At 43.9% G+C, this 13649-nt stretch overlaps 1 protein-coding gene across 2 annotated transcripts in view; it reads right to left on the minus strand.

The window, feature by feature from the left end:
* PPM1H (protein phosphatase, Mg2+/Mn2+ dependent 1H) overlaps positions 1-13649 on the minus strand; it is a 254172-nt gene that overhangs the window by 118768 nt on the left and 121755 nt on the right. For both annotated transcript variants that reach the window (XM_059403605.1, XM_059403606.1), the window contains exon 4: positions 3790-3902. In XM_059403605.1, coding sequence (XP_059259588.1) covers positions 3790-3902 — 113 coding nt within the window. The remainder of the gene's footprint in view (positions 1-3789; positions 3903-13649) is intronic.

The raw sequence follows: 13649 nt of genomic DNA on the forward strand, positions 1-13649 counted from the left end.
AGAGAGAGAGAGGGAAGCAGGCTCCCCGCTGAGCAGAGAGCCCGATGCGGGACTCGATCCTAGGACGCCGAGATCATGACCTGGGCCGAAGGCAGCAGCTTAACCCACGGAGCCACCCTGGCACCCCGCCATAAGAGACTCTTAATTTCAAAAATGAACTGAGGGTCACTGGGGGGTGGGGGGTAGGGAGAGGGTGGCTGAATGATGGACATTAGGGAGGGTCTGTGCTATGGTGAGTGCTGTGAAATGTGTAAGACTGATGATTCACAGATCTGTACCCCTAGGGCAAATAATACATTATATGTTAATAAAAAATAATTTAAAAAAGAAAGAAACTTCTGTCAGCTCTAATCATCTGTTTAAATTCAGCCATCCGATTCGTGACTACTTGCCCATAAGGGAAAATGGACTTATATTTAGGTAAGTCTCACCAGAGTTCACATAGTTGCTGTTTCTTGGGAATAACTGAATATTTTTGTAAACTCAAATACTTATAATGTTAGTACATAAACTAGGCAGTTAGTACATAAACTGCTTAAGATGAAACTGAGTATCTGTGGCTCACACAAGAGCTGGAAACAGCACCCTAATGAGTAAGTGCCCTGTAAGTTATCCTTTAGACTGTGCATACAAATAACAACTCCAACTGCTCTTAGGTTTCTGTATGACATAAGACCCACACATGAACAGCAAACCCAACCAATCACCCATAAAACCCCTAATTCATATCTGGATACTGGAGCTGGAACACTACACATGTAATTAACTTATTGGGTTTTAAAGATACTTTTTTATAATAGGATAATTTGTGTGTGTGTGTGTGTGTGTGTGTGTGTGTGCACTTTATAGCTTTAATAAGGATAAAAGTACCTATTAGGCATTTCAAATTATTGTGAACTTGTAAAATATCCAACTTTTATAAATATTTAAGAAAATGGGAACCTGTGTTATACTAATAGTTCAAAAACAACTCTAAGAAAGATAAAAATTATCTCCCCAAATCCACAAGTATAGCATCACTTTACTTTCTCAAAATATCACTCCTCATGGGATAACCTATAGGATGCCAGAAACTTTAGGAATTATCTCGTCTACCACCACTATTTTTATAGATGAGGAGAGTTCCTGATCTGGTCTGGAAATTGGCACTTTTTTTTTTTAAAGATATTTATTTATTTATTTATTTGACAGATCACAAGTAGGCAGAGAGGCAGGCAGAGAGAGAGGAGGAAGCAGGGTCCCGCTGAGCAGAGAGCCCGATGCGGGACTCGATCCCAGGACCCTGAGATCATGACCTGAGCCGAAGGCAGAGGCTTTAACCCACTGAGCCACCCGGGCGCCCTGGAAATGGGCACTTTAAAAACAAAAGTGGGTGGGTGGGGGGACAAGGGGAGAGGAGGGGCCCAGAATATGGATACTTGAAAGTGGCAGGTCCTGGACAGGGCACTAGAGATTTTGGGAAGCGGGATCGAGGCTGTGACTGGTAAGTGGCTCTGTTAAGAGCTTGGAGCTTGGAAGAAAACTATGTTCAAAATGAAGATAATCCAATATGGAGATACTCTGGGCCCAGAAGCTGGATTACTGTCTGAGTTGGAGACCATCTGGTGAGAGATGCTTCCCTGGAATGAGAGGTGGGCCTGTCCATAGAGAGGAAGGCATTCTGTCACCTCCCTACTCTCTGGGAGGGCTAGAAAGGCAGTCATTTCCAGTCATTTCCAAGGGCGTGGAGCTAAATGTAAAGACAAAGGACTATGAGCATCCATAGCTCAGTCACTGATTCGGTCTCCCTCCACACAGAAGGGCATCACTGCTTGATCTGCTCATCCATCTCCAAATAAACACAAGATCTGGAACACAACAATAGGCCCAGAGGCCAGCTCCTCAGTGCTTGTCTTAAGACAGGTATCTTGTTTTTTATTTTTTGTTTTTTTAAAGATTTTATTTATTTATTTGACAGACAGAGACCACAAGTAGGCAGAGAGGCAGGCAGAGAGAAAAGAAGGGAAGTAAGCTCCCTGCTGAGCAGAGAGACTGACGAGGGTCTTCGATCCCAGGACCCTGGGATCATGACCTGAGCCGAAGGCAGAGGCTTTAACCCACTGAGCCACCCAGGTGCCCAGAGGCTTGCTATTATTGAGAAGCTCAAACCTTGTATGGAGAAGGAAAGGAGAAGCAGCAGCCGTGCCGATTACCCTCCACTTGCCCCTACCCCAGAGAGGCCATCTTGGTCAGTGTGCGTGCCCTGCTGGGCTGACCTCGAGGCCCACTTCTCTCTGGCCTACTTGTCACCTGGCTCCCAGCTGGGCTTGCCCAATGGTGAGCTGGCAAGAGATGGGGGATGGGGGTGGTCATGGAAAGAGAAAGAAGTCCCAGTGTCTCTTCCATTTTCCCTGTAGCTCCTGCCCAGGGGTTCTTTCTCCTCCCGACTCTCCTGGGTTCTGCTGTAGTAAATCCTCCCTGGGCCCTGCAGGCCTCAGCGGGTAAATGTCTTCCGAGAGGGTTTCCTTTCATTCCTTCACTCAGCTGACCCACCTGAGCAGGAGTCTGTCTTCTGCCAGGAATCTGTCATGACACCAAGGAGTAGAAGCCATGGTATCCTACGGACACTTCCACTTACCCAGCACAACATTATGTTGAAATGGAGACATAGAGTTTAATGGAGATCCGTACACAGTAAAAATAAACAGACCTTCCAAATCCATCAATTATCAAACCCCCAATACTGCTGCCTTAGAAGTTCGCTCTCCCTGACTCTCTGCACTCTTCAGTGGGAAGAGCAAGAAAGGATGTTTAAGTAGAGGGAATAAACTCCCACAGCTTTGTAAATGGGAGTAAAAGTAAGGTAAATTCCTCTGCGGTCTGAGGGAGTCCCTCTTCAGCCGCGACCTGATGCGAACAGGGAAGCAGGGGGCGTGGGGTCAGACCTGGAGCAGGGCCAGGGCAAGCAGGGATGCTGGAAGAGCATGTGACCTGAAGGGAAGGGATGGAGGAATGAGGGCATCCTAGGACCACGGACTGTGCAGGGACATCACTGGTCCCCTAAGGACATCTTGCAGAGTCCAGCACTCCGATTGCTTTCAAAACAAAGAGTCGGTCTTTAGCAAGAAGCCAACCTATGCTGTGACTAAAGGGGCAGAGAAGTACGTCATACATATCAGAACACTTTTCACAAAGTCTATAATTTTAAAATTCCCTGCGCTGAAAGTGAGGACACATCAGTTATTTAAAATAAAAGCCAAGTTTATCTTGTGGCTGGTAATGCTGGATTGAGTAGGGGTTAACCATAAACTCATGGCCAAAATTCCTTTCAGTTGAGCCCAGAAAAGAATACAGCCTCTCAGGGCTTGTGCATAAAAGGAGAAACTCGTGGGCTTCTGGGAGGGGACAGAGCAAAGTCACGGAGCAGAAGCAGCACCAGCTGTGGAGTCCTCCCGGGCCCCTTCCAAACACCCTCTTCATTCAAATCCCTCTCCTCTCTCCTCACACTCTCACGTTTTATGCTTCTGCTAAAGCTTTTATTGCAAATCAGGTTCTGAAGTCAAAAAACATTTGGATACAATCAGTTTAAACTGGCCACAGGTATACATGCAAATTGCCCTGGTGGGCGAGCAGAAGACAGCCTTCACCTTCTCATACCAGCCCGATGACTCATCTTAAATGCGTTTTATTCAGATGCAGAAGGATCCTCTTTCTCAATATCTAATTGCCCATCATTTAATTCTTTTTAAAGGGATAGAAATTATCGAAGGCACTGGAAATCAGTAAAAGCCAGACAGAGAAACTGCTTACCTGCTGTCGCCAGCGTTTGCCACATATAGCTTTCCCAAAAGGCAAACCACGATGAGCGCTGTGCAGCCCCCAGATATATTATATGAGCTCCTCTCTCGTTCTATCTGAAGGTCCTGGAGAAAGAAAACAAAGTCAGCGTTGGAATGAACAGGAACTCTTATCAAAGACTTTCTGAACCTCTCTCCCTCGACACAGCTCTTTGAGTCTGAACGCACTTCAAAGATGGGACAGGAAAATCTTTCGTACTCTTCTACCACCTGAAGAGCACTTCTCACTGGGGACACTGACATAAAACCGTGGTCTACTAGACCATCTGCAGACCAGAGACAGGAAACAAGGAATGGCAAACAGATCTAATCTGAACAAAAGCAAGAAAAAGAAAACCAACTGTATTCAATAAATGTAACTTGTGGAAAATGTAGTCTTTGTATGGACTGCCTGAGCTGTGACAAGAGAAATACGGGTAAGGTCAAGTACTTGAACCCGAGCAATGTTTTTTAACTCCAAAGTCTCCAATAGTTGCTTTTACAGCTAGGTAAGAGAAGTGACTTGAAGGACGGTGTCCTCTACTCAAAGCAGGCAGGAGTCAACCCCCTGTCTTATTAATCAAAGATAGAAGCTCCCAAACTCTGATCTGACTTCACCCTCGCCCAGCCGCTGGTTCACAGCAGGAACACACATTCACAGGAACAGCTAGCATTTCCCGAGCCTCGCTTCCGTGTCAGGCCGGGCTGGAAGCCCCGTACATAGAGAATCTCAGCGGATCCCCACAACCGTATTATTATTATTATTTTTTAAAGATTTTATTTATTTATTTGACAGAGATCACAAGTAGTCAGAGAGGCAGGCAGAGGGGGGGGGGGGGGGAAGCAGGCTCCCCGCTGAGCAGAGAACCCAGGACCCTGAGATCATGACCTGAGCCGAAAGAAGAGGCTTAACTCACTGAGCCACCCATGTGCCCCTTCAAAACCGTATTATTAACCTCAATGTTTGGATGCAGAAGGGGGGTAATCTGCCCATATTTACCTAGTTGGAGTTTGGATTTCAATCTTGTTCTCCTCCTCCAAGGCTTATCATTACCTGCCACCTAATGAGGCCTCCCCAAGACAATGAAAAACTGACCAAGACTCCCATGGACAGAGAGATATCATCCAAGACAGAGGTATCTGTGAAATCCCGCCTCACTGACAGAATCACGCTTCCACGACCTGAGAAAAATGTGAGCTAGGAAAACAAAATGAATGTTGGCTAAAATAAGGCCAGACATTCTCATGGTAGTGGAAGGTTGGGGCAGAGGGAGGGAGGAGGAAACAGATGAGGAAGTCGTGCTCTGGCTGATTCTAGGATGTCCCTGGTAGACAAAGGGCTAGGGCACTTCTCTGGTTCTTAGAAACCCACAGAGTTGGAACTCTGCTGCTTTGACCATCCTCCTCATAGAGAAGGGAGGAGATAATCCAGTAAGCCAACGTTGATCAGCAAATGCTTGGCGCTGGGGGCCAGCGGTGGTAATACATGGTCAGATAAATCGCCAGTGAGAAACTGGAAACAGAAGAGCCAGAGCCGAGGAAACAGATGAAGACCAGCACACTGTTAAAAAAGAGATAAAAAGTACAAAAACAGGATCTGGGGGAAACTAACTTGCTGGGGATCAACTGGGTAAGGGTGGGTGGGGAGGCTGAGGAACCGTGGGGGTTGGGGGTAAGAATGTGTGTATGTGGGACATAGTAGTTTAGAAGTGAAGAAAAACTCCAGCTGTAGAGTCAAGCATGAGGACCATTCTTGAAGACTGTGCAAGATTTAAAAAATGTACTCAAGGGGCACCTGGGTGGCTCAGTGGTTAAGCCTCTACCTTCAGCTCAGGTCATGATCTCAGAGTCCTGGGATCGAGCCCTACATCGGGCTCTCTGCTCAGCAGGAGCCTGCTTCCCCCCACCCCCCGCCTGCCTCTCTGACTACTTGTGATCTCTGTAAAATAAATAAATAAAATCTTAAAAAAAAAAATGTACTCAAACCCTGTATCCATTAGTTTCTTAGAGGACTACTGTATTAAACTGGATGCTATGTGTGACGGGCTGAGCGGGCCATCTGGATCCTTCCCGGGGCCAGAAGCTTCATAACTGAGAACAGAGATCTCTACTGCTTGCTGCTAGACCCTTAACACCTAAACCAGGCCAGGTAAAAAAAAAAAAAAAAAAAAAGAAAGAAAAGATGGTTCTTAATCTGTTAAACAGGCAAATGAAGAAATACTTTTGGACATGCCCAGGTTTCTAAATTACATCCTCACCACCTGACCCCTGTTCGTAATTCACAAAGGGAAAGCTTACAGTGCAAGCAAATGCTCACTGAGATGATGATTAAGTTGGAACCCATGCCTCACTTCAGGTGCAGCCCACTGACGAGAATGAATGAATAAAGTTACGAGGTCCTGCATGGGACGGCAGGAGCCTGGAGAGCGAGGAGAAGGAGGGGCAAGGACAGCAGCAGCCAAAAGGACCATCAACGGGGAAGTGAAAGGGAAAGAAAATGTCAAGGTGTCCGAAGTTCTGTCTAGCCTCCAAACAATGCATAAGAACAGAACCAACAACCCAGTTCACAAAGCAGTTGTGGACAGATATATTCCCTTTCTTTTGCATTTAAATAAGTACTATAAAGTTGATGTTCTGATAGACAATATTTCATCCAATTAATATATAAACTTGTATATCAAGTCTACACTTGATACTACTACTCCATAACTGTTCTTAATATACTGGAAGGAATTTCTGAGGGTAACAGAAAGTGTCCTTTCATATCCAGAATCAACGTCTGTTTGAATACCTAATGCCTGAATGAAAGACTATTTTTATTAAAAAAAAAAAAAAAAAAACCCACAACAAACCCCATGAGCACCCAACTGCTTGCATACTCTACACGGGCTGGAGTGTGAACAAGCCTCAAAAGACTGACATCCCTGGCGCAATCTGAAAGAAAATGCTATGCTACACAGATTCCGAGTAAAAGCACCATCCATGGCAAAAATCTCCACTGGGACGCAGACAAGTTCATTCTGCATCACATGTACATTATTTGTCATGGTTAACATTACAAGAAAACCTGATTATAATATTTAATCCTTAAGAAAAAAATCAAGGCAAGAATGTACATACGACACTATGATTTTCTCCTACAGCAGAGTTCCTATCTGCCTTCAGTCTGGGGGGAAACGCTCCTATTAGCTTGCCCAATTACTCCCTTGCTATTACATTAATAGTGTGATTCAATATTTTTTTCTAATTGATTCCATCATTTCTTTCATCTTTTCCTATATTTCAACTACATTCCCTCTGTAGTTTCCCCAGCATAAGGAGTGCTAAATTTGGCAGCACCATCACTTAAACAGTGGATTAATGTCTAGCTACTTTGTATCCAGAAAACTTTGCTAATATGTTCATGCTTTCATCAGCCCCCCACCATTTGTGTGGTGAAACACGTGTGTGTGCAGATGCACATGTGTGCGCACACACTTTAATTACATGTATGCTCTCTGGGATTTGAAAGATTCCAGACTTGGTGACTAGGATTTGAAAGATGTGTTTCCATAGACTTCATCCCCCTGAAGGATTCACTGACATTAAAATACACTCTTCTATTTCTTCTAAAACTGGGTGTAACTAGAACATATTCTAAAAATAATTGCTTCCCCTCCCCTCCCTACAAGCCAAAATAGCACATTTATTTTTTCCCACACCACCTACTCCTCTTTAAAAGATGTTTCGCAAAATCTTAGTACTGAAAGGAACATTAAAGGACCATCTGTATGGTTCTTTTACTACCAGATCAAACACGATAAATGAAGTCAATAAAGATATTTACTGCTGAATTAGCTACCCATTTTCTTTAAACCCTCAACTTTTCCAATTAGCTTAAGCTACTCACACTTCACATAAAAATATACACACACATATATAAATGTATAGTTATTATTATATTTTATAAAGCCTCAGGTTTGGGTATATTTTCAAAAAAACCAATGAAATCATTGGAAAACCTGTGCACTGCTTTGTGCTAAATATAGACCAATTTGGAATATTTCCCCATTTTAGTTGTAAACAAACCAGAAGACATAAGTCTAGCATAATTTACCAGCAAAACACAGGCATGTACTATCATTCCTTTTCAAGAATGATCTAAAAGGACCAACTTACACACTCACAATATTCAATTAACAAGATTGTTTTATCTGCTCAGTCAAGAGTCCTACAGACCTCTCAGAGCCACCTTGTATTTAAGCAGGACTGATTTATCCTGTGTTACATCTGTCTAAATACTACATTTAAGCCAGGACTATCTCTAAATCTTAAGAATGGTTCCAATTCCTAAAGACTTTGGATTTTATTTTGCTCCCTTTTGTTTCAAAGAAGGCAATGAAGGAAAATAAGATGTGTGAAATGAGACGAATTCTGCAGGAAAGAACTGCAAGAGAGAAAATGTATTGCTCGGGATGGTTGTAATTTGGTTTGAAAGTCCCAGAGATGACGCAACTCCAGGATCATTCTTTGTTTCCGACCAATTTCAGGTTCCAAAAGAACAGCAATATCGAACAATGGAAGGGAATGAGTGCTGGGTAGTTTCAATAGGACTTGGCAGCTCCCCACAGATGGGTTAAAACACGGTTCTGAGCACATTGCTAATAGTGTCAGTCACAAATAAGATTCTGCATAGTTTCAGTATCTGGGTCTGATTTTGGTTTATTCTGAGAACAAGCCAATCTGTCAGCCAGGCAATGGGAAGGAAAAAAAAAACCACCCAGGATTGCCTCATGTTGCCACCTGCTGGCTGTTGGTAGAATCACATGCTCATTCCTTCTTGGAGGAATTTCCTGTTCTACCAAAAACAAAGACAAAACAAAATTAGCTTAATTAAACACAGACAGACATGCAGGTCCATAACTTACCATGACTATGGTAATTCTGGAAAACACTAGGATTTATAAACTATAAATAAGCTTTGCATTTATCCTCTTTTTCACCGCAGTGTCACCATATGGTTTTTTTGTTTTTGTTTTTGGACCAATAAATCCAAGCTCAGTGCTATTTCCAGTCATTAGCTCAGTAACAGGAAGATGTGTGGTAGTTTCACAAGGGAAAATACTGCCATTTTCTTCCTTTGTAACAAGCAAACTTCTAAAATATTCTTCACTCTGGTGATGAATCCATACCCACACTGAACAAGGCAATAGGACGGAATTGTGAAATTCCTCCTGCCTGTGTCCAGAACTCAAATCCCATGGGTGGTAGGCTACAAGGCTCATCTGTGCTGACTGTGCTGTGATTCCAAGAAAGCCGGGATCTCCTGCAAAGGCCAGTCGTGGAAGCGACCTCCCTCATGAGTGTGAAATGCTGACGAGGAGACCCTGTTTGGGGAGGGTAGGCAAGCAAGGCTGACATCAGGATAGAGAAGACAGTTCTCATCCGGGCCCAGCAACAGCCTAACCCACAGGGGACAAGACGCAGCCGCTGAAGGAGGCACCATGACAAAGTGCCACGGCGAAGCAGAATGGAGGTCATTTCAGAAGTTCCTGAGATTCTGGTCCTCTTGGAAACTTTGGTTCGACTGCCACAGTGGACACAGGAAGAATGGACGATGCAGCCTTCTCAGTAGGAAGGAAGATGCAAGATGAGATGTAATAAAGGGGGCCCAAGGGCAAACGTGCCTCCGAGGGAAAGCACGGGAAGGATCAGAGGCCAGGGGTCAGAGGTCACCTCCACCACCAGCCACACGCTGCAGGCACGCAACTGGAGGATCAAAGAGGAAAGGAAAAGCAGTGACCTCAAAGCAGCTCACAGTATTTGATGAAACTTCTCTCATCTCCACTGGTTCAAAGCGTTTTCTCCACTTCTGGTAGTCTATATTTTGGGACAAGTACCTACTTTTTCCTGGAAATCAATGTTCCTTATTCTGGCGTGGTGTTTCGAAGTCGTTTTAACCAATCCTTCCTTTCAGATAGGTATCTGCATTTCACCACCTCGCTTCATGTCAGAATATCAAAATAAATGAGATACCGTATCTCTATATGCATAAAACGTGTGACTCCAAATGCCCCCGGACATAAAATCTAACCTTTTATTTCCAGACCCCATGGTATCTAGGAGAATGCTAGCTATAAAACAGAGCCTCAATAAATACTAGTGATTGAGGACACTGCAGAGGGACAGACCAAAGACCTTTGACTCTACATTGCTAAGCTGCTGTTCATAAAGCAAAAACCCAAGTGAAGGGCGAGCTTTGTCTTTAAAGATACTGTAAGTGACTTCTGAGTCTGAGGAAGGGTAGCTGCAAAGATGTCATCAGTGAGGCAAACTAGAGGCTTGGGAGCTGGGCTTGGGGAATTTTCAGGGATGAAAAGTGCGAGAGAAAGTAAAAAAGCCACAAAACTGAAAATAACGGCATCTTATTTAATACTGAGTTTCTCCTACTACAGAGAATCAGAACAGCACAGAACCTGCAACATGTAAAGAACACCTAGAAAGAGGAAAGCTAGAAAGTGGCTGGCTCCTGTGAGGAAAAAATGTAGAAATGTTCAAGAAATTCCAAATGTGTCCCACTCTGAAAGGGCCAAGGAGAAACCAGCAAGACCAGGCCAAAAAGGTAAGGAAATCAACTGCAAGTTAGGCATTTCAAAAAACCAAAGTTTGCCTTCAAACACTGACTCTCAAAAATATCATACTGCAAAGGGGAGTAAAGAAAGAGTATCTTCTATGAGCCGGCAATGGCCTTTCGGGCCATTAAGTTGAAGGTACGCTGTGTAATTTCTGTGTTATGGGTTGTAAAGCTCACTGCCAGTAACTTAATGTTTAAGTTGGGCACATTTCTGTGACACTGAGTAGATTTTTCCTGAAGTCCCCCATAAAGCAAAGAGCCTCTTTCTATAATAAGACATCATCCAAATAGGGACACTTTTGAGAATACAAGGGGACAGTATATTAATAATTGCTCTGGGCCAAAAGGCACTGACCGGCTCAGTCCCTAGGAGGACAGACAGTAGGGCCACCCTAGCAAGCACAATGAAAACCAATGACAAATATTGTTACTTAATAATGCCAAGCAATGCCTAGGTAGGCCTCTGGCATGCTGGTGGCTAGAGAGACAATCTGGGAAAAACCTGAGTGTGAAGAAGCAGCTGCAGGCTGGAATGAACTGGAGATGAGATATGGCTTAAAGCCAAAAATTCATAATACAGCACACCAGGTCCTTCCAGACCACCTCTCCAATTCACCTTCCATCCATCATTTCTACCTTTGACACCGGCTTGTGGCCTTAGGCCCACCTGGGTTCTCTGATGTAGTTGTCCGTGTAAATGGCCTCCTGTGTTTTGTCTGCTTCATTTTAAACTCAATTGTTGTTTTTATTACCTCATTTTTATCTGGATTAAATATTTAGCATTCTGCACATCAGGATCAAGAAACACTTTTTCCCATTAGAGCTTCTATGACAGCTGGGGAATGAGATTTTATACAAAGCCTGAGTAGTAGTCAATTTTACTACCTTGGTGCTTTTTTTCCTAAATAATCCACCCCCCTCCACCCAGCATCACTTTCCCAAGGGAACACCTCCCTTCCTGTCTTTACTGGACGCCTACTTCACCCTGCATTTCTTCACTCAACGTCCCTTCCACTTATATTTTACTTGTTAATACTCGTTTTTGCCTAGTATGTTCAATGCTCTTTTCCCAATTAGGCCTGGCACAGTTAATTCTAATCAAATATTTATTGGTTGAATGAATTACATGGGCAAGTGAAATGATCTTTTTGCTGGCTAAGTCTCTAAGGTAAAAATTCCAGGTCATGAACCAACTAGTTAAAAGCCAGAAAAATTTAAAAAAGACAAGAATAAGACCCTTTACTAAGCATTTTTCTGAATAAGTCTCTCACTTCAAGTATAGTGGTTGCTAGTAACCCTTAGCCATTAATGGGCAGAAACAGCCAGAGACCACTGTAGAGGCCTGCCTCAAGGTGACATTGGCCTCTAGTGGATAGATCTGAGAATACAGCAGATTCAAGTAAAAGATGTCTAAGGGCATAAGCAATTACAGAAGGAAATGAGAAACCCAAAGTTTCTTTTGTTTTTCACTTCTATCGCGTCAGCTGATTTTTTCCTCCCTTTAAGAGAACAGCCTACTGTCATATTTTTACCTCAATTAAATATTTAGCATTCTGAACATCAGTGTCGAGAAACACTTATTCCCATCAGAGCTTCTGTGACAGCTGGGGAATGAGATTTTTATATGAAGCCTGAATAGGAGTCAACTTTACTACCTTGATTCCTTTTTTCCTAAAGAATCTTCTCCAGCTTCCTGGTGATCTTCTTGGGATTGAAGGCTACCAGACTCTCCTGAACGACAGGTGCATTTTAAGTCACCTGCTAATCAAAGGGTAAATATTTATATGACAAGGGAACACGGTGACCCAAGAGGGGATGCATAAAAGTGAGGATAGGATGCAAATACCAGGTGTGAACATATGAACTATTTTGCCTTAGAAACAAATCAGATGGCGAGGTGCTGTGCAACATTATTTTTTTCTCCTTAGCACACAGCCTAATCAGGGAATGTGCACTCTGTGTACACTCCATTCTGGGGAGGTGCTCCCAGCTGTTGGTGCTTCATTTAACAACAGTTTGTCATCACTTCCGAATGCCCAGGGTTTTGTTGTTGTTCCGGTTGTTAAGATTTTATTTATTTACTTGAAAGAGAGAAAGATCACGAGCAGCAGTGGGAGGGGTAGAGGAAGAAGCAGACTCCCTGTTGATCAGGGAGCCGGAATGAGGCTCCAACCCACGATCCTGGGATCAGGACGGCCAGCAAAGGCAGACACTTCACTGACTGAGCCCCCCAAGTACTGAGTCTCCAGGTTTTAAGAATAATACAGCACACTCACTTTACTCATATCATGATATCTTTAAATACTTCTTCTCTATTACCTGTATACAGGCTGTTGCTTAGGAAAGAAAAATCTCTGGAACCAAAATAACGGCATCAGTAGAAAGTGAGCTCAGAGAGGGAAGGGGGTGGTCCAGTGGGTGGTCCCTCTCCAGGCGGAGGGTCAGGGGACACCGTGAAAGCAGCTGCACTCCCTCTCTATGTGTATTCTCTGGACTGAGCCTGAGAGGGAAGGAGGCTGAATTCTTTGATAAGACACATCCGCATTTAAACACACAAATAAATCCATGTTCCCCAGTAAAGCTGGTGATCTGGGATATTAGCCCCTTGATTCTCCTCCAGCAGGTACGTTTTTGTTGTTGTTGTTGTTGTTTTTTTTTTTTTTTTTTTAAAGCACTGAGAACCACATGGCCAATCATGGTTACAATAGCTGTTCTTGGATCAGTTCTGTATGGGAAAGGTACTTCTGAGCACTTGACTAAAGCGCCGTTTCCCCCAAACACCTGGAATTCATACACATGTGTCAGACAGATGGCAAGGACGCTCGCGGTTCAGTTAAGTGGAATTGTACCAGCTGGCATCAATGAGTCTGCGGAAAGAGAAGCCATAATGCTTACCTTTAAAAAGCCTGTTCCGGGGCACCTGGGTGGCTCAGTGGGTTAAAGCCTCTGCCTGCAGCTCAGGTCATGATCTCAGGGTCCTGGGATCGAGCCCCGCATCGGGCTCTCTGCTTAGCAGGGAACCTGCTTCCTCTCTCTCTGCCTGCCTCTTTGCCTACTTGTGATCTCTGTCTGTCAAATAAATAAAATTTAAAAAGCCTGTTCCGTCATACACTATCCCTCCCTTTCATCTTAATTTTTGCCAGCATGCCATGACAGGAACTCTTTCTGCCACCCTCTCCTAAGAGTGGAGGCCTGTTATCAAAGGGAGATCCATGCGGAGC

Source organism: Mustela nigripes, chromosome 6, assembly GCF_022355385.1.
Source record: "Mustela nigripes isolate SB6536 chromosome 6, MUSNIG.SB6536, whole genome shotgun sequence".
NCBI lineage: Eukaryota > Metazoa > Chordata > Mammalia > Carnivora > Mustelidae > Mustela > Mustela nigripes.